The sequence below is a fragment of the Mauremys mutica genome, chromosome 1 (assembly GCF_020497125.1).
Source record: "Mauremys mutica isolate MM-2020 ecotype Southern chromosome 1, ASM2049712v1, whole genome shotgun sequence".
In the NCBI taxonomy this organism is placed as follows: Eukaryota; Metazoa; Chordata; order Testudines; family Geoemydidae; genus Mauremys; species Mauremys mutica.
In genome coordinates, this window is record NC_059072.1 from 338,510,670 (window position 1) to 338,538,653 (window position 27,984).

At 43.1% G+C, this 27,984-nt stretch overlaps 1 protein-coding gene across 1 annotated transcript in view; it reads right to left on the reverse strand.

The window, feature by feature from the left end:
* The window catches only part of FAT3 (FAT atypical cadherin 3), a 471,657-nt gene that overhangs the window by 150,422 nt on the left and 293,251 nt on the right, over positions 1–27,984 (reverse strand). The window contains exons 4-5 of the mRNA XM_045020047.1: positions 11,461–11,775; positions 5,735–5,945 (exon numbers count right to left, since the gene is read on the reverse strand). Coding sequence (XP_044875982.1) covers positions 5,735–5,945; positions 11,461–11,775 — 526 coding nt within the window. The remainder of the gene's footprint in view (positions 1–5,734; positions 5,946–11,460; positions 11,776–27,984) is intronic.

Genomic DNA, 27,984 nt, shown 5'->3' on the forward strand with positions numbered 1-27,984 from the left:
TGCTGATGGCTTAGCCAGTCCACTCTTACATTCTATATCCTCTTCATGTGTATCAATCTGAAAGAAGCTAGAGAACCTTCTGCCCACAAAAGAACCTGCCTCATTCTGGCAATTGGAACTCAAAGCTACTGGTGTCCTCTTGCTGATTTCTACATCATCTTATCTGACTGAACCAGGAAATGGCCCCTTTCTCAGGTAGCCCCTGAAATGGAGGAGGGACAGCCTGACCATTTTTATCTCTAGGAAGCTGGTGTTCTAGAGAGTCTGACTTTGTCCCTGATAACTCTGTACTGTGGATCCCCAAGTGTGCTCCTTCATGGTGAGGAGCTGGCATCCACGGTTCGACTCTGACGGTAGAATCCTACTATCACATAGGCTTCTCGTTTCAACCACAGGCCTGCCACAGATGCAGACTAGGGAAACTGCCAAACCGGAGGTGTGATTTTTGTGTATTCTTGTGTAGTCTTGCAGGTGGGGTGACCAAGAAGACATAGGAGCGGCATGTAAATCTAGATGGGTGAAACTCAGACACTCCTTGTAGATTAACACCTGCATCTTGCTGAATGAGACTTTCCTGTATCTGGAAGACTGGCCACCTTCCTTGTATCTGTTTTGAAACCTAACTATGTGATCACCTGTGAGGGAATCAGGGATTTTTTTTTTTTTAGCTGATCAGAGACCCGTGTTCCTGAAGCATGGAGAGGATCTTTTGGGTTGCTGGCTTCTTGTCATGGTGCTCTTAAAACAGTACCAGCTCGGAATAGGTACATGTGACTTTCTAGACAGAATTAGCCTGGCTAATATCATCATCAAAACTTTCAAGAACACCCTTGTTGCAAAGGACAGGCTAAACAGAAGGGTTTTACAATGCTAGGGGCAATTTCCAAAGGTGAACCTTTCCAAAGGTGAACCTTGCAGGGACTGATGGATATGGTGAAGAAATGTGGCATGCTTTTTATCTTTTCTTTTCCATTTTCTTCTGTTTCCATTCTGGATTTTTTTACTTTATCTTTAGAGGGAGAAATATAGAAAGTAGAAGGTGTAAGAGCCCCGTGTGTCCCTCCTTTGCTGAGAGGTAATTTAAAAATACAACAGGAGTGTATTCCTGTAAGAGCCCATATCTTCCTCTGGGAAGAAGGGGAAACCATGCCAGAGTTCTATGCAAATGACTCTATTACCCACTGATGTGTATGGAAGGAAACTCTAGAGCTTTTCCCTTTTGAAGAGGACTGGACCAAGATAGTGGGGTTGGACATACTCCTGAGAAATCCCTGATTGCAAAGGATGGTCTGTGTTGTCAAGTCCCAAGCACAATAGAAGACTATACTGAGTTTAGGGAGGTATCTACAGAGGAGACTTGGCTGAAGTGGCGGGATTTCTTAGCCCTTTCTCCTGGCGCCCTTGGGCAAAGTGTGCCTGGTTCAGCTGCTGGGCAGGTCTCCACACAGATGGAGCAACTCTGGGTGTTCAGGTTGTCTTATACAGCCCTGCTTTGTTATGATGTGGAGGGAAAGAGAAAAGGAGTTTGGTCGGTGGTTCTGATTCAGGGAGCAGAGCCCCAAAATAATATTTGTCCCAAGGCGTGGGGAGGGGGGAATCTTGCTTAGCCCTGCCCCAAAGTTGAGTTATAAAACCTAGGATGCTAAGAGAAACACATGGGACAGCTGAACCACTGCCCTGTATGCAGTGCCGGAGGGACAACGATGGAAAGGGAATGGACAGATTCCAGGGTCCCGAGGAAGAGTCTATACTGCCTCTGGCATTTGCAGGAAGAGGTACAGCCCAAATTACTCAGACTCAGGGAGAGGTCAGGATCGGAAATTTAGCTTTCTAGTTCTGGCGGATCTAAAATAAATCTATATGCTGGCAAAACAGGTACCAAGTATTCTGAATTCAACTGCAGCATTCAGTTAAAACATGGCATATTTTAGAAATATTAGTAACACGACATGCAAAGCAAGACTTCATATGTAGCACATTATCTTAGGTCTGGTCTACATGGGAGGGGAATCGATCTAAGTAACGCAACTTCAGCTACGTGAAGTTGACTCCGCCTGCACCTCTCGCGGCGGTGGAGTACAGGAGTTGACGGGAGAGCGCTTGGGGATTGATTTATCGCGTCCAGACTAGACACGATAAATCGACCCCCGCTGGATCGACTGCTGCCTGCCGAGCCGACAGGTAGTGTAGACATACCCTTAGAAAGAGAAGGACACTGCAGAGATATTTTGAATTTCAGCAAAGTAGCTGTTCGTAGCAAATCCAAGGCTATGATTTTCCTGAGAAGCTGAGGACAGGGCAGAAAATTAAGGCGTAGGGGAAAAAAATCAAGAAATATAGTACACACTTCTCATAGCAGATGATTCAAAAGAGGCTGGGGAACCACATGTTTTTGGCACTCAGTGAAAATCAGTGCAATGTGGTTTTCACAGGAAAAAGTTTACATTATTATTAGCCAGGGATCCTGAACTTACTGGAATTTAAGCACAATGGGGTAGGAAGGTCCTGCTCTGGTTTTAAAAGATGCCTGTCCTTTTAAAGGCCTACATCAGGAGTAGGAGGAAGGGATGGAGAGCGACCTATTGGGAAAGTGTCAGAAGGGTTTTGTGCAACATGCTACATAAGCAACAATCAGCACCGTGCAGCTCAGCTAATGCAGCAAAAGTAGCACACTAATTATCGTACCACTCCCACCACCAGTGCAAAGGGGTGAAAGAGACAGAGACAGAGAGAGGGCTCGGTTTACATGGGAACAAAAAGAATTTCAACTGTCTTGGAGCTTGTATCCCATTGAAAATGAGTTTCTTATCCACCAGTGATTAAATATAACAAAAACTGAGAAAATAGGCTCTTGCGTACAGGGCCTTCACAATGCAGTGCTGTGGGCTTGGTGTGACCCGACAGACATATCGAATACATGCTGAAAACAGAAATCGGGTTTGACTTTTCAACCATTATTGATTAGAAGGGCTCAAATAGAAGGCAGCCTCCTATGTGAGGAGGTGAATTCCAAATTAAACAAACAGGCAAGCAGATATCAGAAAAAAAATAATGAAGGGAAATCATGATACCGGGAGATTCTGGTTCTCATTTATTTTATGAAGCCAATAAACGTAAAGGTTGAATTCCAAACGCTGGGTTAAATCAGGCACTTGCATAAGCATGCAGGGCTCCCGTTGACTTTACTGCGGGATGTTCATGGAGATGCAAGTGCAAAATTCAGATCAGAGCAAGGCTGCTGCCCTCTTTTAGTGTTGCTCACAAACAGCTGTCTGGAGCCATCAGTCCCTCAGAGCTTCCCGTATGGTAACTGACACTGATTAGAAGCAGTCAAATTAATCTAAACATAAAATACTTAGACAGTAAGCGCTCTGTGGCAGGGACCATCTTTTTGTTCTTTGTTTGCACAGCACCAGGCACATTGGGGTCCTGGTTCATGTCTGGTGCTACTAGGCACTACTGCAGTAGAACTACTACTACTACTACTACTAAAGTAGATGGCCACAGATGCAGACTAGGGAATCAACCTTGCAATGTACTGAGAGGTGCCGCGTGCCCAGAATTCCTATTAAAGTCAATGGAAGTTAGGCGCTCAACACCTCTTGGTACCGACTCAACATCTTTCAGTATCAAACCCTAGAGCCTTTATGGATGATGTTAGGATTCTTTTTCATGGGGAGGGGGAATAAACTGAAACGTATTTTTATAAGTATTTTCGCTATTCTAGCTGTAAGTACTATGTTGAATTGCAAACTACGGGCTCTAATTACCATGCATGCTCTTCATCAGCCACCTCTTTGGGAGGCAAACATGTTGAACATCATTACAAGGAGGTGCTGGAACAGGAATAATTATAATGATGCATAAGAATGTAGCTGGAAAGCAGCAGCCTTCTCTCAGAGTTAAAGTTGAGAGCATTATAATGAGAGTGGTGGGATTCACTGAGCAAAAGACAAAACGGGATGAAGGGCAGAGAAGTCCAACAAGAAATTCGAGTTCAAAAAGTGACAATAAAGTCAATAGGAGGGGCTCCCCCTGGGAGGACAGTTAGGGTCAGCAAGAGGAAGGGAATGTAAACATGATGCTAATATAAACTACTCATGCTGTGCTAAAACTATCGAAGAATGCAAGGGAAGACATTAGGAGATGTGTTTTGCTCTTCTCAAAGGGCTAATGAAGGGGTCAGCAACCTCTGGCATGCAGCTCATTGGGGTAAGCACCCTAGTAGGCCGGGCCGGTTTGTTTATCTGCCGTGTTGGCAGGTTCGGCCAATGGGGGCTGCAGGAAGCAATGCGGGCTGAGGAGTGTGCTGGCCGTGGCTTCCCGCCACCCCCATTGGCCTGGAGCGGCGAACCACAGCCAGTGGGAGCCGCGATTGGCTGAACCTGCGGACGCGGCAGGTAAACAAACTGGCCCGGCCCGCCAGGGTGCTTATCCTGGCGAGCCACGTGCCAGAGGTTGCCAACCCCTGGGCTAACAGGAACCCAAGAGCATGACAGCATTGGGTTTAGTTTTAATGATATTTGGCATCTCAGAAACCCAGTTACAGATATAAGAGGAAACACAATAGTTTCCCTTCCTGATCTGCACAGATTGGCAGTTAAGGACAGAATGGTTACAGAGATGTTAAGTGAGTTGCCCAAAGCCACACAAATAAATCAGTGGCAGAACTGGGAACAGACCTCAGGAATGCTGACTTTTAGTTCCCTGTTCCAGCTGCTAAGCAATACTCCTTTTCCCCTCTTTTTCTGATATCCACAGACCTACTGCATTTGCCTTGGCATTTAAAATACCACCACTGTCATGCCCTCTCCTGCCTTTTACCAACCAGGCTTGCTTTCCTTCCCCCAGCTTTATAAGCAAAATTATGGAAGGCAAATTAGTCAATTTTGTGCTTGAAATCTCACATCTAAACTTATTTCTCTTTTTCAGCTTGCATTCAAGATGATCATTTTGGTGGCTTCATTTGCAACCCACATGCTGATGCTAACGCCTATTTTTTTTCCATTTCATGTTTTAAACAGACAGCACTGAACTGTAAAACATTTGATTTTTTTTGTTAAAATTGTGAAAATCCGTGAATAAAGGGATAATAATTGGATACGATAAAGCTGTCATAGAAAAGAATGTATCAAGTCCATTCTGTCACAGACACTTACGAAAGATGTAATCTAATTTGCTTCAAAGAACTTGTAAAAAAAAAAAAAAAGGCAGCTTGGATAGTTGTATTTTAGCAAATGTGTTTGCACTAAGGGTACCTTCTGTTGAACAGTTCTGCCCACAAGCTGTCTGTAGAATATAGAACATCTCTCGAGCATGCTTGCCACCTTGAAGCAGGGCAGTCGGAAGCAGAAAAAAAAGAACAGAATGCAGAAAAAAAGGTGAAGAGAGAAATGAGGGACAGCAAGTCTAAGTACCATAAATACATTTAGAAATGAGATTAGCAAAGTATGATAATAGAATTTAAATGACAGACAACATCAAGATTGCAGTAAATAACATACTATGAAAAAAAAAAACAATCCAGCCATCCAGCGCTTTCTTTTCAGCTTAGCTAAGGAGTCATAACAAAAGCATGAGTATTATTATTATTATATTAAATTAGGCATTTTCATCTCAGCATTTCACGTTTTTAATTTGGGTGATAATTCACTGTTAGTTTTCTCACTCTCAAAACCACACATCCTGAGGTGTTTTTCTTGATACCTATTCACAGCACTGAGTTCAAACTTACCGACTACATCAAACCACAAAGGTATGTTAGCGGGTTGCACAGAGACCACTCCCACAATTTCTGTCACTTTATCGCTTTCCATGACAGTGAAGTTGTAGAAGGGCTCATCGAAAGTCAGTGATACAGGTGAGGGTACGGGTTTCTTAATCCACTCAATATGGAGGCGCGCAGTTGAAGACTTCTGGGGTCGTCCATTGTCCACTGCTTTTATCTGTTACGCATAGAGAGAACACATACGGTGGCTTAACATGCTGCTCTGTCAATGCATCTTGAGTATATTCCTGCCACCAGAGTAAAGTTGGGTTTATTTCTGTGGACATTTTCAACAAAATCATTTTAGTCAAAATTTTTCATGTAAAAGTTTAATCTTTCAGTGAAAATCAAAATGGTTTGATTTGGAAATGCTGCTGGCCTCATGGGAGTTGTATTCTGAGGACCTCGTGCTCCCTTTCAGTCCAGGCTCCCTGTCTGGACTACAACCCGCAACATGCACCACAGTTATTCCTCCTGCTGAGGGAGGAGGTTGCATCATGAAAGCCCCTGGCCATGGTGAATCAGGAGGGACATGACCCAGCCAGGGAGGACAATGGGAACATGAGGAAACTGAACTATTGCCCTTCATGAGGAACTGTGACAGGATATCTGGCTCAAAATATTTCAGTTTTCAGCCTAAATATGTAAGTTTTCCATAGTTTCATAGGGTTAAGGTCTGAAAGGACCTCCTGTGTATCTAATGCCACTAAATTTCACCCAAAATAAAAAATTTCTGCAGACACTTTTCACTTGGCAAAATCTCATTTAGTTGAAAACTCAATTTTGCGCTATTTTTTTTAAAACTAACTAACTAAGTAAAGTGACCTGCCCAATACCTGAGATAGGGATTGTCTAAAGGGATTGTTACTGCTTATGGTCTTCTCTGCACTTCTGAGGCAGCGAGGGGAACTTGACAAAATAAAGTTATTTCAGGGGTTTGAAGCAATCCTTGCTATGCGGAAGGGATAGAAACCACTACAACTGGTACTGTCAAATAATACCAGCAGTATTGTAGGGATGCGTGAACTAACAAAACAAATATTGACTACAGAGGGCTTTCAGCATGGTAGATGATGATGACTTCAATATCCTATATAGGCTCTTTTCACCCTTATCTTAACTCCATAGATTTTATATCTGCTGCAGTTTTTGAGAGATATTGGGCATTAATATTTTGTTATCCAAACAGGGTAAAATAGCAAGATGGCATTCAGATTAATGAGATGTAAAGGTCTGTATCTGCTTGCGAGGCCAGTACTAAAAAGATATGCAGTGGGGAAGGTTTAAGTTGGATATTAGGAAAAACTTTTTCACTAGGAGGGTGGTGATGCACTGGAATGGGTTACCTAGGGAGGTGGTGGAATCTCCTTTCTTAGAGGGTTTTAAGCTCAGGCTTGACAAAGCCCTGGCTGGGATGATTTAGTTGGGAATTGGTCCTGATTTGTGCAGGGGGTTGGACTAGATGACCTCCTGAGGTCCCCTCCAACTCTGATAGTCTATGATTCTATGCTACAAGTAACAGACAAGTAAGAATCTCAGCTTTTTAACAGTACATGTCATATGTTTCTAGTCAAATGATTCACACTTTTAACCTGTTATTGGTGCATGAGTCTACCAGTGCTTTATTGATACTGGTCCAGAAGTGGACTAATGTAATTTTCATAGAAGACTTTTCTAAAATGTAATAGGCTTTCACTCTCAGGAAGTTTGACCTGGGTTCTATTCCTAGCTTTGCCACTAAGCTACTGGGTGACCTTTGGGAAGTCACTTCACCACTCTATGCCTCATTTTCCCCATCTGTGAAATGGAGATAATGATATTTACCTTTGCACTTGCACTATTGACCTGCTGATGAGAAGCATTATATAAGAGGTAAGTATTATGATTAATAATCTTCTCCAAATTTCCCTTAATTTCACCCCATTACTCCTATTTCCAGTCTAAATAATTCCTATATCTTGTGTTTACACTGCTGTTGTTATTTTCAGCATTACTGGCAGTATTACTGGAGTCCTACTCAGAGATTCCAACTGAGATAGCAGACTTACTTTGGCAAACACAAATATGATCCATGACACGACACATATGTGGACCAATGGCCTTTTTTGCTATCGCACTTGGACTGCAAAACTATTAACTTTTCAGTATGCTATGATCCTTCAGTCTCTTACAGTACCATGTTTTGGATTATTTCAACCCATTTTCCAAAATGATTACTTTCTTCCTTTGTTTCAGTTTCTCTAGATCTATTTATGTTGCTTCTCTGCCCTCGTGTTCACAATTCCTCCCAATTTAGGGTTAATTCTTATTATTATTTATATTATACTGGGGTTGGCAACCTATGGCACGCGAGCCGATTTTTACTGGCATGCTGCTGCCAGCCGAGGTCCCGGCCTCCGGCCCCGCTCAGCCCGCTGCCTGCCTGGGTGAATGGAATCCTAGGCCAACAGCGGGCTGAGCAGGGCCGACGGCCAGGACCCCGGCTGGCAGGAGCCGGCGGCCGGAACTCCAGACTGTCAGCTGGCTGAGCCACTCAGCCTGCCGCCAGTCTGAGGTTCCATCCACCAGCCACGCTCAGCCAGCTGCCGGTGTAGGGTTCTGGTCGCCGGCCCCTTGCCAGCCCAGGTCTCGGCCCCACTCAGCCCGCTGCCAGCCTGAATGGACGGAACCCCGAGCCGGCAGCGGGCTGAGTGGGGCTGATGGATGGGACCCCCACTGGCAGGGGCCGGCAGCCAGAACCCCAGACCGGCAGCGGGCTGAGTGGCTCAGTGCGCTACCGGTCTGGGGTTCCGTTTGTCGCCTGCGCTGCCGGTCTGGGGTCCCGTCTGCCAGCCCTGCTCATCCCGCTCCCAGCATGGGTAAACAGAAGCCCAGGCGGGCTGTGCGGGGGCAACAGCCAGGATCCCGGCTAGCAGGAGCCGGTGGCTGGAACTCCATTTTGTCATCTGGCTGAGCTGCTCAGCCCGCTGCCGGTCTGGGGTTCCAGCCGCCGGCCCCGCTCAGCCTGCTGGGGTTCCGGCTGCCGGCCCCTTGCCAGATGGGGTCTCAGTCCCATTCAGCCTGCTGCCGGCCTGGATGGCTCAGTCCACTGCCGGTCTGTCCGCCGGCCCCTGCCGCCAGCCCTGCTGTCCCTGCCGCCAGCCCCGCTCAGCCCGCTGCCAGTCTGGGGCCTCTGTAAATGTAAAATTTATTACTGGCACGCAAAACCTTAAATTACTGAAGACTTGGCATGCCACTTCTCAAAGGTTGCTGACCCCTGTATTATACCATCAAAGTGCATGGTGCTTGATAAGCATGATCCTTGCCTGGAATAGTTTACAATCTAGGGGCTTGTCTATACCAAGAGTTAGTGCCTGGCAAGCTGGGGTGTAAATCTACAGCACTCTAGCCTGCTATGTGCTAATTGGCTGCATGGAACCTGTGGCCATGCACTAGAAGTTCCACAGTGCACTTTGACCTACCACTGTTTCAGAACGCAGTAGGTCAAAGCATACTGCAGAACTTTTAGTGAGAGGCAGCAGGGTACACATGGTGACTTAGTGTGCAGCAGCTCTTGATTTACAGTGCAGCTTACTGTACAGTAACTCTCCAGACAGACAAGCCCTATGTGTAGAAAAAGACATGGGATGACAAACATCTGGGTCAGAGAAGGGAGGATGGGGGTTACAAATACAATTTCATGTGGGTGCTTTGGTCAGTTATGCCAACATCCTGAGAGTCTGGCTAGTTTTCCTTTATTTAGTGTGTTTTCAAGTTATATACTATAGGAGATATTTATAAATATATATGTATAGCATCAATTAATGTGATTAACACACTTTTTTAAAGGCTGGCAGTATTTGCCTGAAATACCATATCCTGTTAGCCAGTGTTGATCTTGCTGGGAAATAGATAAAGGTAGTCTGGTGAACTGTAACAGGTGGTTTGTGGGAAACAGATTAAGGTGATCTGGTGAACTATAGCAGGTGGCTTGTTACTCTGCTTGGATTTAAGAGGGGTGGGCTCTTTAGAGAGAGGGGGGGATCAAGGCTGTATCCTGAGCAGTCCTGGGGTAGGAATCCGAGTGGGAACTTGGCCTGGGGAGAAGACTTGAGCTGAACTTGACATTACAGTATTTTATTAATAAAGCCAATTCCCAAGAAGTGAGAGAGACCTGGCTCGCAGTGTGAGATCTGAAAGGCACCTGGTCATTGTGCTGTTTACGCGGACACCTAGATCCCTGATGAAGATGTGAAACATCGATCGATGTGGCACACTACTAGACATCTGTGCCCACTCAATACTTCGCTGTCATTATCCTTTGTTTAAGTGCCTACCATCAATCGTTTTCAATCACACAAGAGTGTTTCAATACATATGGATTTCTGGAGTTCATATGCCCCTAAATTTGATTCTATCAAAAAACACCACACATCTCTTGTCTCTCTCAGGCCTAGACTGAACAGTTTTTGGGCCCCATAACTATTTTGGTTAAGGCAGTGATTTTTTTTACTGAAATAGTTATTGCAGTGCAACCCCCTAGTGTGGGTGAAGTTACACCAGTGTAAAAGTGCTTTATGTCAGTAGAGCTTATTCCCCTTCACTTACAAGCAAAAACCCGGGGCCAATAAGAGGGCCATTTGGCCTGGGCCTCAAGCTCAAAGGGGGACTCAAATTTAGACACCTGATATAGATTTTTCCTCAATAATTAGTGCATTTGCACAGAGACGGGCTAGAAAAGCATTTGTTACATAAAAAAGTATTCAATTATTGTCTCACTCTTTTTTTGGTGCCTTATTTTGTTTTCATGTATCGTCATTTTTTTATTTTTATTATGGCTAGGGGGCCTCAAAGCTGGAAGTGGCCCGGGCCTCTCTGGATCTCTGAGAGGGCCTCCATAAGCCATACTAGTATAATTACCGTATATACTCGTTCATTAGCCCATCCGTTTATAGGCCAACCTCCCAAGATGGTTAGGTAAAAAGAGCAAAAACTATATGACCCTTTCATAAGCCTACCCTATATTTCAGGGGTTGGCAAACTTTGGCTCCTGGCCCATTAGGGTAAGCCTCTAGCAGGCCTGGACGTTTTGTTTACCTGGAGCATTCACAGGCATGGAGCCCCAGTGGCCAGGGTTTGCTGTGGGGCTCCAGGCCTACAGACGCTCCAGGTAAACAAAACGACAATGTATTAGATATTCAATTCAATGATTCCATAGAGTTTAAAATCATCAAATTTTGGTGTAGACCCATTTATAAGCCAACGCCCGCTCTTTGATGCGTCACTTTTTTACCAAAAATATTCAGCTTATATATGGTACTTTTATACCAGTATAACTGCCTCCACACTAAGGGGGTTGTATTGTTTTAACTGACGTGGTAGAGTTAAGTGGTACAACTATTGTGTGCGTAGACAAGCCCTCGGACTACATTTTTTCCCGTGCATTGGAAAGACAAACTGATGCTTTGAACATCTACCTTCTGAACAACCTGAGAAGAACCCATTATGTACTATAGTATGAAAACATTCAGAGTAAAAAGAGCTTATTTCTTTATCTATAGTTATGTATGACAACTGGATTTCTTAATAGGTTAAGGTTTTACATATAACTCCTAAATTAGGGAAAACTATGTGACATTATTTATACTAACTTTAAAAAACATATTATTGAAACATCAAATGGTGTGTGCTTCTTCTGGTTAATGAAGCCTTACTGTTAAGATGTCATAATTCCCTGCTGTGAATTGCTTTCTGGAAGAAACCATCCCGGTTTTAGGGTCAATAAAAAATCTCCCATCATCATTTCCATCCACGATGCTGTAGGAAATTTCTGCATTCGGTCCTTCATCTTTGTCAAATGCAAAAGCTCTGTAGATTGGCTCCCCTCTTTTCTTGCGGTCCCTCTCGGGCAACTTGATCTGATAGACTTTCTCTGGAAACTGAGGCTTGTTATCATTTTCATCCAGAACTTGAACCACCACCCAAACAGTAGATTGCTTGGGAGAGATGCCTCCATCTGTGACCGTCACCTGGATAAAAATATATTTTTATATATATAAGAAGAATTATGGAATCTAAATCTAATGAAACTTTGTAAATGGGTAGAATGACCCACATGGAAAAATAACTCTTTGGCAGTCAGCAAGGTCTTCCCTTTAAGGAGTAATGTTTATAACAAGAAATCCAGCAAGTTCATATAGGCAAAAAGAGAGAACACAGAAAAATCTCCAGCTGGGGGTTCAACTAAGAACCTAGAGCCCCAGGTGTAGAAATCTATTGCTTTTTCCAAAACATATTCTCCTGCCTCTCTCTCTCAAACAGCCCCTGAGCAGTGATGCCAAAAGAGATGGAAACGGAATTGGAAATAACCACTGCTCACCAGGGGATCACGTGGGGCCTTTGCACCACTGCAATTTTTATTTATTTTTTTAGAAGTTTCCTGATTCATACACGGAAGAGATGTGATTTCTTTATAGCACCGATGACAAATTTAGCACATTTCTTCTTAAATTCTGAAAAGATCTCTGTCATTTTTTCATTCATTACACAGAATCTGACAGCTCATTAATCCCATGATTTGTATGGCTGCAGTGGAAACAAAGATACATATATCAACAGAACAAAACCAGAGACATTCTTGGTAAAAATTCCTGGTGCATTGTGTAAACTATACAGTGAGCTGACAGTAATAAATAAGCACTGCAATATGAGGGAAAAAAGAGTTAATTAGGAAGTTGGCAGAGACTTAAAACAGAATTACTAATAATTTTAATTATGAAATATTGTGAAAATGAAATGATCCAAGATCAGCAAAAAGTCGAGAGACTCAGTAATACTCTTTAAAAAAAAAATCAATCAATATACATTTCAAGCTTTCCCCCATCTTTCAAGTACAATTTTAACAAGTTAAGTAATAAGGCAGAAAGAGACTTCTTGCATGAAAGAAGCTTGGATTTGCTTTCAATTAAATTTGCTAATGTGCAAATTCCCACAATAGCAATTTTTGATGGTGGTCAGCCAAGATATTACATACTTTCTAGTCTGGCTGTGCCAACTATTGACAGCGACGGCTCTGCTGGTTAACTGCTCAATGGGTTATTTTTGTCTAAATGTCTCCTTTTTTTCTCCTTACAAAACATAAAGTCCCATCTCCCAGTCCTCAAAGAAAGTAAAATTGTTCTGGAAATCTTATCCCCTGACATTGTTCACTCCCTGCAATAAGAAACCTAGATTTAGAGTAAACACTGAAGTGGTCTTGGGATCAGCAGCAGAAGCAAAGCATTTTTTAGGAAGGAGGCAAGCTTTCCCCCCCCCCCAATGTTTTTAACCACACTTTTTAAAACTGAAACCATGGAAAGTGCTGGACTGACAGCTGTGGAGACTCAAACCCTCTCTTTACAGACAACAACTGTTATGGCAGCACACATCAGCAATGAAAGATTGCCCACATCATCCAATCACTCATCTGGGGAGAGGGTCCTGCTCTAGGAGTGTATCAGTGTATCTCTCTTCAGAGACTGTCAACCTGGGTGCCAATTAATACCGGTTGGGATTGCAGTGTCGTGATGTTTACACTTGTCTGCTGAGAACTGGACTGAGACCATCATTGTATTTCTCATAAGCCACTAAATCATCATCTGTCACTCAGTACTGGAGCAACCAGCAATCTAGAGGTGAAAGTAGGGTGACCAGACAGCAAGTGTGAAAAATCAGGATGGGGGTTAGGGGTAATAGGAGCCTATATAAGAAAAAGACCCCAAAATCCGGACTGTCCCGATTCACCCTAGGTGAAAGACTCATTGTCGATGAGCTCAGCCAAACAGTTCCTCATCACTGCACTTTAAAAAATATTATTTATCATTTTTAAAAGGCTGCATGAGTGGTAGCTGATCTGCCTCTTCCATATTGTGAAGTTAACACCTCTGGAAGTAGCAGTTGCTTCACTCAATAAACCCATGAATGCCAGATCATTTGTAAACAGAAAGCAATACCCCCAATTTATCACTAGCATAAAAAAGTAAGAAAAAATCTGCCATCGTTAAGGATGATCCCACCGTACTTCTGCTCTCTTGCTGCAGAGCAAGACAGGCAGTCGGCATGAGCACAAGTTAAAGAAATCCTATTCCAAGACTTCTGCTGATAGCAGAGATAAAATAATCCATAATACCAGCAGTACAGCGAGGACGTAGCATACCAAAACAAAATGAGCCATGCTAATTTCAACACCAATCAAAATACAACACAATGTTTTTATTATTTCTATCATGTCCCTAATGCACAGAAAATGCCAGAGTGAGAGGGAAAATACTGATGTTCGCATAATGAAATATGACACTACAGTCGAACCCATTTATCTCGACCTCGGTTAACTTGCCAATCGTATTAAGTCGACGTTTTAGAAGTGGAACCGCCAAATTCTCTCTTTGTCTTAGCATTTTCTCATCGGTTATGTCGGTTCTTTTATGTCGTCGTACCCTAATATCTCGAGCACAAAAGAGGGCCAAATTTGCCACTTAACGTCCGTTATCTCGATCCCCATGACCAATCGTGCGTCTTATATATTAGTATATAAATAAAAATGATCGTACTTGGTTCACTGCGCATGTGCTGAGTTCACGTAGCACGTGATCATGGTCCGTATGGTCGTTCACTCCCATGCCAGTTCACTCACTCTTGTTGATCTTGTCTGAAGGATAACATGCTGTAGCTATTCTGTTTATTTTTTCCCTTCTAAAAATGTCTGGAGGTGTTAAGAGAAAACTGGACAATCAGTCAATAGAGAAAAAGTATGAAATCATACTGCAGCTAGAAAAAGGAACAAAACCGGCAGACCTTAGTCGTCAGCATGGCATTCCAGCAAACACCATTTCAGGATGGAAAAAGAAGGCCGACGTGATAAAGCAAATGTACGAGAAGTCTGTCTTTGATCCAGCAAGAAAAAAACTTAGAGTGGCTGAGCACAAAGATGTCGACGATGCACTGTTTCAATGGTTCACAAATACGCGAGCAACAAACCTTCCCGTCAATGGTCCCTTGCTGATGGAGAAGGCGGACATCCTTGCTGCAAAGCTAGGACACCCTGACTTTAAAGCAAGTCAGGGGTGGCTGGATCGTTTCAAAAAGAGGCACAACATTGTCTTCAAAGCAATTTGTGGAGAGAGCGCTGCGGTTCAACAGGAACAAGTGGATTCATGGCTGAAGACTCAAATGCGCACAGTTTTGGATACCTATGAGACTCAGAACATTTTTAATGCTGATGAAACTGGGGTGTTTTGGAAATGCCTTCCAGACAAGACTATGGCGTTTCGTGGGGAGGCTTGTCACGGTGGAAAAAAGTCGAAGGACCGACTTACAGTGCTAGTTGCTGCTAACATGGATGGAAGCCAAAAACTCCCGCTCTACGTTATAGGAAAGTCCTAGAATCCCAGATGCTTTAAGCAGACCAAAGTTCTCCAATGTGATTACGATGGCCAGCCAAGCGCCTGGATCACAGGAGATCTATTCAGTGCATGGGTGAAAAAGTGGGACAGGAAGTTCCAAGCAGAGAAAAGGAAGGTGGCACTGATCGTGGACAACTGTAGAGCTCATCCGGATGTTCCTGGTCTCAAGGCCATTAAGATCTTTTACCTCCCACCTAACACAACGAGTAAGCTCCAACCAATGGACCAGGGGATAATCCAAGTGCTTAAGGTGTACTACAGGAAAATGTTGATGCGCCAATACCTGCTCCATGATGAAAAGAAGGCACAGTACACCCCTTCCCTTCTAGATGCAATGAACTTCCTGAGATCAGCCTGGAATGACGTGAAGAAGGAAACAATCTCAAACTGCTGGATGCACTGCGTCATTCAGGATATTTCCGATGATGAGTTTCAGGCACAGTGCCGTGCAGCCGCAGAAGAACTCGCGGAAGTGGCGGGAAAATCAAGCCTTACAGATGCTATCTTGGAAGAGGAGACACAGGAGTTAGCCATCACTGTCCAGGAATTCCGAGATTACATAGAAATCGACAAAGACGTCATTACTGATGGCGTGATCACCGATGAAGACATTGTATCAAGTGTGCAGTCAGCACAGGCAAGCACATCTGCATGCGGCAATGACAAAGAAGATGAAGAAGATGCGGACGAAGATTTGGAACCAATTCCCTCAGCTGGTGAGGTGGTAGAAATGCTACAGAAAATTCGACGGTATGGTTCTTTTGTAGGAGATGAAACTGTTTTAGACAGCATAAATAATATTGAAGCATTTGTTTTCAAGCAGACTGTTAAAGGCAAAAAGCAACAAAGCATTTTAGACTTTGTAAAGAAACCATAGTAACCGCGTGTACGATACTTTTCAGAGCTGTGTCAGAGTGAAATGACTCGCAAATTTAATTTTGACACTGGTTAGCTTTTTGTAAAAACGAACTACACCCCGCACGTTTTTTGTGATTTTGTGAGCGATCTTTGTGTTTGCAATGTTGGAGAATATAATAAAGGTTTGTATCGAGAATCGACGGTGGTTTGTATTGTATACTGGTAAATCTCTGCTGTTAGTTGGTGCACATATGCCTTTTGTTGTTAGCAAACATGTATGTACATTTTTATAGCATGCCGATCGCTTCATCAAACAAATCGCGGCAACGCTGTTGTGTAAAAAAACCTCCAAAAACACGTGCATGTACATTCTCATTTATTAACGCACATCATGTACATAAAGAAATTTCAAGCACATGTTAATATATTGCCGCCATATTGGTTTTCGTTTATCTCGATCATCGGTTATCTCGACGCTTTTTGGCAAACCCCTAGGCCGGCAACATAACCGGGTTCAACTCTATTACCAGAGAAAGATACGTCTTCCAAACTTCCAGAGGAACACTGTGAACTATGGAGAATACAAATAAAAACATTATCGGTGGTGCTGATAACACAGCCCTTTTAAGATCACCTGATACTTCTATTATTAGATCCTGCTTTCACTGCTTATGACTTTGCCAAACTTTAATTGTTTGGGCTGAAGTTTTCCATGCCAGGTGTCTTGCCTCAAGTTGGGGTGCTTTATTTTTTGGGGGGGAAGATTTCAGCCAAAATGGTCCAGCATTTTCTGAGCACAAGGCGAGGGAAAAATACGTTGTTTTGCCCACGTTAAAAAATTATGGGGACCTTTTCTGAGAGAAGCTCTTGTGCCCCAAGCTTTGAAGCAGGGATGTGACATTTGGCAGAGGGGTAGCCTTTGCGTCAGGGATGGGCCTTTTGCTGGCCCCATGAAAATCTGCCCAAATTTCGCCAAGTTTATTAGTCTTTGAAAATCAAAGCTCGCACATGCTCAGTAGAGACTTAGATTTTAGCAGCTAAATACCCAGAAGGATCCATGCACACTGGGCACGTTCAAGCTTGGGGCTGAGCGTGACTTTCCCAGTAACAGCAGCAGGCTGTGGCAGGGGTCAAGACACCAGAACTGAACGCAAATCTCTCCTCTGTTCTCAATGCCCCTGATGCCTGGGCAACCTTATTTTGCCCCACTTGTGCATATGTATTACTCTGTAGTCTTTAATTGCATGCTCATATGCTATTTTCTCTTGGGATCCCTGCCCCATATATCACACAGGATGGGCCTTCTCTGAAGATGGATCAGGGCTGTGTAATGAAGAAGACTGTCAGTAGGACCCCTGTCTCATTTGTTGCAGAAGTTGGAAGGTCTTTAGTGAGTGAGATAGGGGATTGCAGGAGGAGGAGAAAAAACATGGTTAAAGCAGTTGAATGCTGCTCTGGAGAACTGGATTCTATCTCTGCCTCTGCCACAAGGTTCCCATGTGATGCTCAGCAGGTCACTTAATCCAAACTTTTTATAAATGGTAATTAATTGTGTGCTCCTCATTTTCTGGGTGACTGACTAGAGATCCTGGGGACTGATCTGCAGAACCACTGAGTCACTGAAGTTAATAGGAGCTGTGCTTTGAACATGTAAAGTGTTATATGGTGTCGTGGCCTCTGTTCGTCAGAGGATGGAGATGGATGGCAGGAGAGAGAATGTTAGGTTCACTCCCTCTGGGGCACCTGGCATTGGCCACTGTCGGTAGACAGATACTGGGCTAGATGGACCTTTGGTCTGACCCGGTACACCCGTTCTTATGTTCTTATATCATCAGGCCTGATGCTCTTCACATCAGGCACCCAAAATTAGTGGATACTTTTGACGTTAATCTCTCTGTGCCTCAGCTCCTCTCTGCAAAATGGGGATGATAATATCCCCTCATCTCACAGAGATTTACTCTTTACTGACTGAATTCAGCCTCCAAACTTGGAACAAAAAACCTTTCAAAGTAAAACTGAATTTTCTATGGATTTTTTGCAGTAAAATATTCTGTAACTCTGTACAGAAAACCTTTTAGAATACTCCCTTTCTGAATTCTGGAATTCTTTTCCGGAGATTTTTTTAAAGTCCATCTAATATAAGAGCCAGATGAACCATGGGGCTTCAAATTTTACTCATGTGGAGCAAGTTGTAGAACTGGGATCCATCTCATTTCTAGAATACCTTAGACACTGCCTACATAGTGAGACATATAATAAATAAATTTTATTTCTAAAATTTGTGAAACCAAATCTATTCTGCCAATGGCAGCTGACAGATGTGACAAATTATGAGGAAGCACCCCTAGCCCCACTATTGAGTCAAGTGGATGCTCAAGAATCTAACTATTTATATATATAGCACCCGTGATCGAGAAGAAACCCCCCATTACCATTACACTCAATTTATGTTTTCAATATTTTCTTAACAATGAGTGCTAAAAATTCCTAACACTCATCATTAAGAAAAAGCTGATAAAATAAATTGAGTGTAATCGGAGTCTTCTACACCACCATGGGGCTATAAATATATTAATTTTTGTAAAACCAATTTCTGGAACATCCACGGAATGACAAATATATTCAATGATTCAAATATACGTCAATAACAATTGAAGACAGTAATGGTTAAAACTAGTAGGGTTAATTAAATAACAGAAATTAATACATTAACAACATTCAAAGCAACCAAAATTATACATTTTTACTTTAATCCTCAAGTTTGTCAAGTCTGCTCTAAAATTGTATACCCTGGAGGAGAAAGCTTTACATTTAAGCTTCTTCTGGGTGACACAAGCTTTTTAAATTGCCAGGCTCCAGCTTCAAATGAAAAGCTCTGAGTGCCAGACAGAGGAAGCTGAAGTGTTAGTTAAAGCTTTATCTCTCAGGCATGTAAATTAAAAAAATCCAAAACCCAACAACCAGAGATTGGATTGAAGTGCTATTCCACTCCCTGGATAGCCCTTTTCTCCACTCCATTGGCCTATCTCCAGCCCTGGATTGTCAGATCCCACATTTAAAACAGATTAAAATAAAAGAGAAAAAACAAAATGACTTTCAAAATCACCTCCCCCCAACCTCCCTTGCTCTCTCCCCTCCCCCCCCGCAACTTTGCAAGTTTAAAGTTTCTCAGACATATTCCCACACACCACAAATACTGAATAGCCTGGAAGCAAGAAGATCTCAACAACCACCCAACACAACACCAATCTCCAAGCACTAGCTCATTTACATCAGGACACTCCAACACACCAATATGTTACACTGATCTCTCTAATGTACTCACTTTCAATTCAACATTATTACAGTCCTCAGAGCAAACATCAAATAGTTAAAAACCATACTGCAAGGTAGTGAGGCAATCCCCTCACAAACCCCAGAAAAATCTTCTGCAATTTTTTTGGAAAAATTGAAATCTCTTGAAGTTCACTGCAATTTTAAAATGGCTTTAGGGATTATTAATCAAGGCTGTGCTGAGATATACTAGTTCATAGAACAATTAATTTATCCATGCTTATCTGAAAATTCCCTTTCTTCGAGTAACGAGGTCCATAGCTTGGTTACAATGGATACTTCAGCCAGCTTGCAGCTTTGGAGCAGAACCAGACCTGTCAGTCACTGGCTGCAGAAGAATGCCCTGCCTCCTGGAATAGCATAATTCAAATCTACTTTCCTAAATTACAGATTGTGTTCCTCAATATACACTGAAGGAAGAAATTCTTCTACTGCAGATTATGGTAAATCCCAAGTAATGATAACAAACTCAAAGCCATGAATGTCAATTTCCACTGCTATTGTGAATGATCCATTTTGTTTCCAGGATGAGCCAGATCTGTCCATCTTATTACTCAATGAAAGGAAATTTTCAGGTAAGCATAGATACATTTTCCTATTCTTCATTACGCTAAGGTCTGCCTACACATTACAATAGGATTTTCATAGTAATGCGCCTCCAGAGTGGGAAGCAGATTCATCCTTTAATTACGGACATCCAAAAAAAGGTAGATTTTATATAAGTAGCTCCTGTATCTTCCTGCCAACAGAAAGAAAATGACATCTGCTAACATTGGATGACCAATATACAGAATTTGGTGAACTAATGACTATCTAGCAGATGTCAGTACAGGAGACATGCCTACTCTGACCTGAGAATGCTGGTGCCTCTAAGCACTGGACTTGCTGCTTAACTGAAGGAGGACTATTTCCTGAATTTGCTTAGGAAATGAATTCTATGGCCATTGTAAGAATGACTGATCTGAATTAAAATTACAATAATGGGTCTCATTAGAGAAAGCTCCCCAATGCAAATTAAAAAACTCATCTGATTGGAAATCATAGCTAATAGGAAGCCTATATTAAGATGGGTAGTACATAATGACACACCCTGCAAGGGTTCACTCTGCGGAGTGCTGTAAATAGTAGAGGCTCTGAGGTTGTGCTTTATGACCTTGTGCAGCTAGGATAAGGTTGGTACCATAAGGAAGTATAATATATTGGGATTTGTACAAAACTTTTCTTAAACATCAACAATACAGCACTTCCAGAGGAATTGAAGGCACTTTCACTCATTTAACTTGGTAGTTAAACTATGGATTAGTTGACTTCTCTTTTGGGGTCCAGGAGATAAATAACAACTTCATTCAAGTGTTCATTTTAAACATGTCTGTTCCTGGATAGAGGATTCATCTTGCAACAGCAGACCTCCTCTGTGAGACAGACATCCAAAGATCCAATGTTAGGTTAATCAAGGCAGAAAGCCATAGCCTCTTCAGCCAGAAAGGGATAAACAATCACTCTACCTCTCTTGGTTCCTATTTTTGGGAGTAGTGGAAAAGGTGGGAACACATATAGCAAGGAGCTCGCATAGCTTTGTAAGTTGTCCCCATATCCTGGATCGTGACACAGAAACAGACTGCAGGGCACTTCATTTTCTGTTTCGAGATGTAAAGAAGTTGAACACCAACCCCTCTGCCAATCTGACTTCTGCCATGAAGGACATGGTGTTCATCTCCCCTTTTGTGGGCAGTGCACACAGAGATAGGAAACTTTGCTCCGCCCAGGAGAGGAGAATTTCTCTCTGGGGTAGGGCTGCTTATGTTCTTCCCAGTTATTATGAAAATACTATCAGACTGTGATGGGGTGCTCACCCCCATACTAGCATGTAAAAGGTTAATGTGGCTCAAAAAGGGCTAAACAACCTGATAGGCCACAGATGTGGGAAAGTTAGGCTTGATAGGAAAGACCTGATTGAGAATGGATCCCAGCTGGACAGGAGCTGACGGGGCTGGTTTAAAGTTAGGAAGTTTGCAGCAGGCAGGGGGCTGTAATGTGGAAGCCAGCAGTTACTCTCTGGGCTGGAGAGGGAAAGGAGGAAACCCGGGGAGAAAGTAGAAGCCCTGGGATCCTACCCCTGAACAGAGGGTTTACCCAGAAGGGTAGTGGAGTGGAAGCCTGAGAGAGGTGGAAAGGAAAAAGCCCAGGGAAATGGCAGCAAGTTTTGGGACCATGCAGACCTTGGCCTTTGATTCAAAAGCCCCTGAGCTGGAACCTGGAGTAGAGGCCAGGCCTGGGTTCCCCCACCGGTCACTAGGGACGCTGCTCTGACGTGAATTGTATGACTGTGGGGAATGATACCTGGCCAGCCAGTCCAGGGAGCACCCCAAGTCACAAAGAGGAGGCACTGCAACTCCTGGAGCATAAGAGGGGCCACAGCACAAATAAAAGATCAGAAGGGGTGTCAAACCAGATGGAGCTATTCCCCAGACACAGCCACAAGCAGACACCCCACTGTGACACAGACACACTGACCGTTGTGACCAGAACAGGTCTGTTTTCCATGGGAGGTGTTCGGAGTCACTGACTTCCAGCTGGTGGGTGCTGTGCTCTCTCTTTCTGGAAACGGTTCCCTGGACAGAATCGTATAGATCCCACCACAAAAAGAAATCTCCCAGTTGTGGGAGTGAAGAATTTACAACTGGAACTAGTTTTCTGCTGATCAATGATATAGGGCAAGATGCAGAGGGGACATCCAGAATTACTGGATAGGTATCATATGAATTGTGGATTACTGAAGCATGCCTGTGCATGAGATCAGAATTTACAATAAGCTCCAGTAAGAAGTGGATTCTTGTTTCTGTGACACCACTTGTTTTTCTTATGATCATCTTAATCTTTTATTAATATTCTTGAGGTAAGACCTTGTACCTGATAGTATTCATCCTCATCCCAGACCTTTAATAGACTTCCTTGGCACAATGTGTCTGTGTTTGTGCAGAATCCAAGACACTCCAGGAACAATATCAAACTGTGTGTTTGCTTCAGCTTTCTCTGCGTAGGGCCTAGATCAGAAAACACTGTCCAGGAAAAGATGCATGCATTTCCTTCTCTTGTAAAGCCAATATTATTTGCTAACAGGCTCCTGGAGAGAGACTCTGGAACAAAATGGTAATAATCAAAGTTTGAAAAAGAAAAAGGACTTGAAAACATTAGGATTGTCTGAGGATCGAAAAATGGCCATGCTTTGAAGACAAGCCTCTAATAGAGTTCTAGATTCCAAGGCCAGAATGGACCATTGTGATCATCTAGTCTGACCTCCTGTATAATACGAGCCATAGAACTTCCCCAAAATAATTCCTACAGCATACCTTTTAGAAAAACATCCAATCTTGATTTTAAATTTGCCCTAATCACAATTAGGAACTTATCTAGATGTTTCATATGGGGTCCTGCTATGCTTGTCCCTGATTTTCTGAGACTAGAAATAGGAGGGTAAGTGGGTTGCAATGGTCCCATTTGTAGATGATGGATGATTTCATTCATATTGTGGCTTTTCTATGGGTTGCTTTCTATGTCCTAAATCTGTTCCTGAAATTTGTGCACAGTTCCATAGGGTACCCACTTTGGGCAATGTTCAGTGACCTCATTAGATCAAAGCTGTGGATAGTCCTTTTACTCCCAAATCGAGAGAACTTTAAACCAACCAGGGATCTAACTTCAGACAGGGCTGGTTGAGCTGTATAAACCTCTGAGGCAATAAAGGACAGTTACTGACCTTGCACTGGTTCTAGCTACCACTTGCAAAGAGTACTTCAACTTGCCACATGACTTGTATTCCTTTTTGATGTCTGGCAGGAGTCAGAATCATAAGTCAACTTTTCTGATGACTCTGAATAGCCTCATCTTTCCATGAAGTTCCCATTGTATCTCTGATAGCTGGCAACAGCTTTGTCTGAGCGTCTGATCCCAAGGACTAAAGCACCATACATTTGCATGGAACAGATCTGAATTCCCACTTCTTCCACCTCCTCCTCCTCCTCGGAGAAGCTCTTAGGCCATGTGATTTTTAGGTCAGGAGAGACCACAAATATACTATTCATAGAATCATAGAACTGGAAGGGACCTCGAGAGGTCATCTAGTCCAGTCCCCTGCACTCAAGGCAGGACTAAGTATTATCTATACCGTCCCTGACAGGTGTTTGTCCAACCTGCTCTTAAAAATCCCCAATGATGGAGATTCCACAACCTCCCTAGGTAATTTATTCCAGTGCTTAACCACCCTGACAGTTAGGAAGTTTTTCCTAATGTCCAACCTAAACCATCCTGGCTTCAATTTAAGCCCATTGCTTCTTGTCCTATTCTCAGAGGTTAAGAACAACAAATTTTCTCCCTCCTCCTTGTAACAACCTTTTATATTTTTGAAAACTGTTATGTACCCTCTCAGTCTTCTCTTTTCCAGATTAAACAAACCCAATTTTTCCAATCTTCCCTCAAAGGTCATGTTTTCTAAACCTTTAATCATTTTTGTTGCTCTTCTCTGGACTTTCTCCAATTTGTCCATGTCTTTCCTGAAATGTGGTGCTCAGAACTGGACACAATACTCCAGTTGAGGCCTAATCAGCATGGAGTAGAGCAGAAGAATTACTTCTCATGTCTTGCTTACAATACTCTTTACAATATTCACTATGTTAGCACTGCTTGTGAAATCCTGTGGAGAAATTCATGGTGTCACATGACTTGTTGGCATTTGTTTTGTCAGTTTGCTGCAACCTGAGAGTTTTCATGCTCAGAGGAGGGATCTGAGAGGATGCCTGCTTAGACATGGCTGCCTATGAAGGGTCCATATGGCGAGGAGCCCATTGCTTCAGGTAAAAATCTCCCTCTCTTAGAAATGCCTACTCCCTGACCACCAAGAAAAATAGCTGCATGTATCTTTGGTAGCAATACTAGGTTCAATTTTGATTGGTGCACATCGAGGAACCTTGTGGCCTTATAAAATGGAGACTGGTTCTTCCAGATATGGGTTGCTGTCCCTCTGGGCACTCCATAGCCAGCTGCTGGGAAGAAGGTAGCTACAGCTGTCTAAGGCCATTACAGATTCCTAACTGAACCTATTTGAACCTGTAACTCTCATTTGGAGTTCCCTAAGGAGGAAGAGCTCCCCTGGTGGTGGTGTGTGTACATATGCCTAGAGGTATCAGACTGGTCCTTTGTGCACTGTTCTGTCATGTTTACTCTATAAGGGTGATCAGGGAAATGCAGCACTAATGACTATCCCTGAGGCTGCACTCCATGGAAGTGAGCAGAGGAACCGGGTGCTGGATTATCTGTCCCACTGCACTCAGCGAGGGTGACTGGGGAAACAGTGGTGATTCTATTATTTATTTATTTCCCCCTTGAGAGTTTGTCCCCATAATCCTGCTTTGGAAGGCAGAATAAAACTGGGGTCTGAGACAGCTCTGAAAATACTTCAAGTGGCTGGCATCTCCCTGTCCTCAGAGAGGCTTGGGCTTGTCTCCTCTCCCACACAGAGAATCGTAGGACTGGAAGGAACCTCGAGAGGCATGGCCCCCTTCTGACTCTCTCTGAAGGAAGGTTCAGCCTGGGTCTCAAGGACGGGCTTCCCAGAAGCTCTACCCCTCTCTAGTGCATGGGATCCACATGGGTCAGATGGGTCTGTGTTTCCCATTGTGGTCTCAGCCTGGGATATCAGCACAGATCCCACATGGGGAGAGGGGTTGTTACAGAAGTGGCAGCAAGGGGAGAAAGAGGGTCCCAAGGGTCCCTCATCAAACTCTCTGGCATTGGCAGCATCTCTGCTGCGTTTAGTGCCCTCCATCTGCAACCCAGGGGAAAGTGGAGGGGAGGAAGCAGCTGAGTTCCATAGTCACAGGCAAGGCTGCTGGCATGGGCTAGAGGGTCTCAGGTGCAACCATCTTCAGGCAGAAGGGGGCTGATTACCCTGGAGCCAGTTCTTTTCCAATCCTTCCTAGCTCCTTTCCTGCCAGGGATGGGGGAGCTGAGCTGACCCCACCCAGAGTGGGCTGTGAAGGAACCTGCATTCTACAGGGGTGGAAGCAAGAGGCACAATCCTTTCCTTTGGCATCTCTGGCTTTCTGGGCCCAGCTCACTCCCTGAAGCCTACAGGGGCACCAGTTGTTACCAATACACCTCAGACAAGGAAGCAGAGCTGCGGAGATTGTCTCCCCAAAAGTAAATGAAGCCACAGAATAGAGCTGGGCATTAGCTAGTCAGTACTCAATGCAACTGTTAGCCTAAAAGACTGAAGTAAAGTTTGGAATTTCCCTCTGCAGGAGGGAGGTCTGGCTGAGCTGCCAACCACCGTGATGGCAGAAAAATATGGAGGTGAGTTCAAGAGGCAGGGCATTCCCCTCCTGCCACTGACTGCCTGGTGTGGTTCTGCCTCCAAGTTGCAAGCACACTGAAGTATCCATTGGATCTGATCTGTGGATGTTAGCATGAAGAAGAAAGATAAAGATTCTGAAGGCAGAAGCATTTCAAGAAAAAGACGAAGACAGCGAAATACAGCATGTACCTACAGTCCAGAGAAAGACAGGCATAGTGGCTACATTGTTCCAGAGGTTTCATTTAAAACAATACCCAGAATTCTTAGTGGCAATGGCATAAACACAGTCAAATTGCTCTTCTGAGTTAGTGTGTGTGGAAGGTATGGTTATTGTGTGATCTCAGTGAAAAATAAACTATCTGGGAACTCTAGGACAATTATTTTTGTAAAATGTGCAATTTACTATACTAAATTTAGGGCTTATTGATACAAAAATCAACACGCAATAGATCTAAGAGATCTTGGAAGTAAAACAGACATGAGGTGGGCAGCTGTTTAGTTCATTTAATCTAATGCAAATTTCTGAAAAACACAAATGACTCCAATACTTATTGTAGAAAAGACTGCCAGTTATAGCAATGGGACTCACCCCTGCTTCTCTCCCATTGGAGAACTGTTAATCTGGTACTCTTATGTTTTCAATCATGAAAATTAATCACTCACTTTGGCCAGATATGATAAATGAGTAATTTATAATTCAGTTTTAACAACAGTCTGTTAAAGACACAAACACTTTAGGTAGCTGATTAGAAAAGCCACTCATTTCAGCCCACATCCAAACTGGAAAATGAGCAAAACAATTTAATATTCAAAACTAAAGATTAAATTGTCAGATAGTTTCAAGGCCCTAACAAGAAATATTGCTAACAACAAGTTTAAGAACATTAACTAAGAAAAAAGCTTTTGTTATTGAAAAAAAATAAAATAGTTATTGGCTTAGAAATAAACATTTTCAATCCAAATACTACAGGACTGTATAACAAAAAGTTTTGATGTTTTTGAATCAAGACTGGATACCTTTCTGGAAGATATGCTGTCATAAACAGATAGTTAAGGGTTAAAGTGTCTTTTACCTGTAAAGGGTTAACAAGCTCAGTAACCTGATGAACACCTGACCAGAGGACCAATCAAGGGACAAGATAATTTCAAATCTCCGTGGAGGGAAGTCTTTGTCTGTGTTTCTTTGTTTTGGAGTTAGTCTCTTTTTGGATTTAAGAGAGGCCAGTCATATCCTTCAAGTTCTCCAAGTTTCCTGAAATAGTCTCTTCTATTCAATATAGTGAGTATTAGTTAAAAAGGCGGATTAGTCTTTTGAGTTGCTTTCGGTATTTGCAATTGTGTGTTTGCTGGAAAAATTCTTTATTTCTGTTTGCTGTTACTGATTATTCTGAGGAGGAGGGAGGGGGAAGTCTCTCCAGGTTTATAAGTCAGACCCTGTGATATTTTTCCATCCTGGTATTACAAAGATAGTGTACTTTCTTTCTTTTAATACAATCTTTTCCTTTTAGAACTTGATTGATTTCTTCCCTTGTTTGGATTTTCAGGGGAAGGGGAGGGGGAAAAGTGAATCCCTCTTTGTTTGATTCAAGGAATTTGAATCCAGGTATCTCTCCTAAGCACTAGGAGAGGGGAGGAGGGAAATGGTTTGTTTCCCTTTGTGTTGAGATTCAAGTTTGAATCTGTGTTCCCCAGGGAAAGTTTTGGGGGAACAGGGAGTGTGTCAGACACTTAAAAACTGACTGGTGGCAGCGAGAACCAGATCTAAACTAGGATTTTAGTTTAGAGGAGTCCATGCAGGTCCCCATCTTGGGGATGCTAAAGTTCCAAGTGGGGAATAAACCCATGACATATGCTTTAGCTGAAAACAAGTTATTGGGCTCAGTACCGGAATAATTTGGTGAAATTCTATGACCTATGCTATACAGGAAGTCAGAGTAGGTGACCAGGACATAACCACTCAAAGCAGCATCAGATCTTGCTATAACAACAGATTCAAAACCGAGGATCAACACCCCACCTTTCAAGATGAACGGGGCCTACACATGCCTATCACAACATGTGGTATATCTCATCCAGTGCATCAAGTGCCCCAATAACTATGTGGATGAAACAAGGCAATCACTACACTCTTGAACGAACTCAAAAAGAAAAATGATAGAAGATAAAAACATCACATCACCGACGGACAAACACTTTGCACAAAATGATCACTCTATATCTGACACCTCAGTCCTCGTCCTCAAAGGAAACCTGCACAC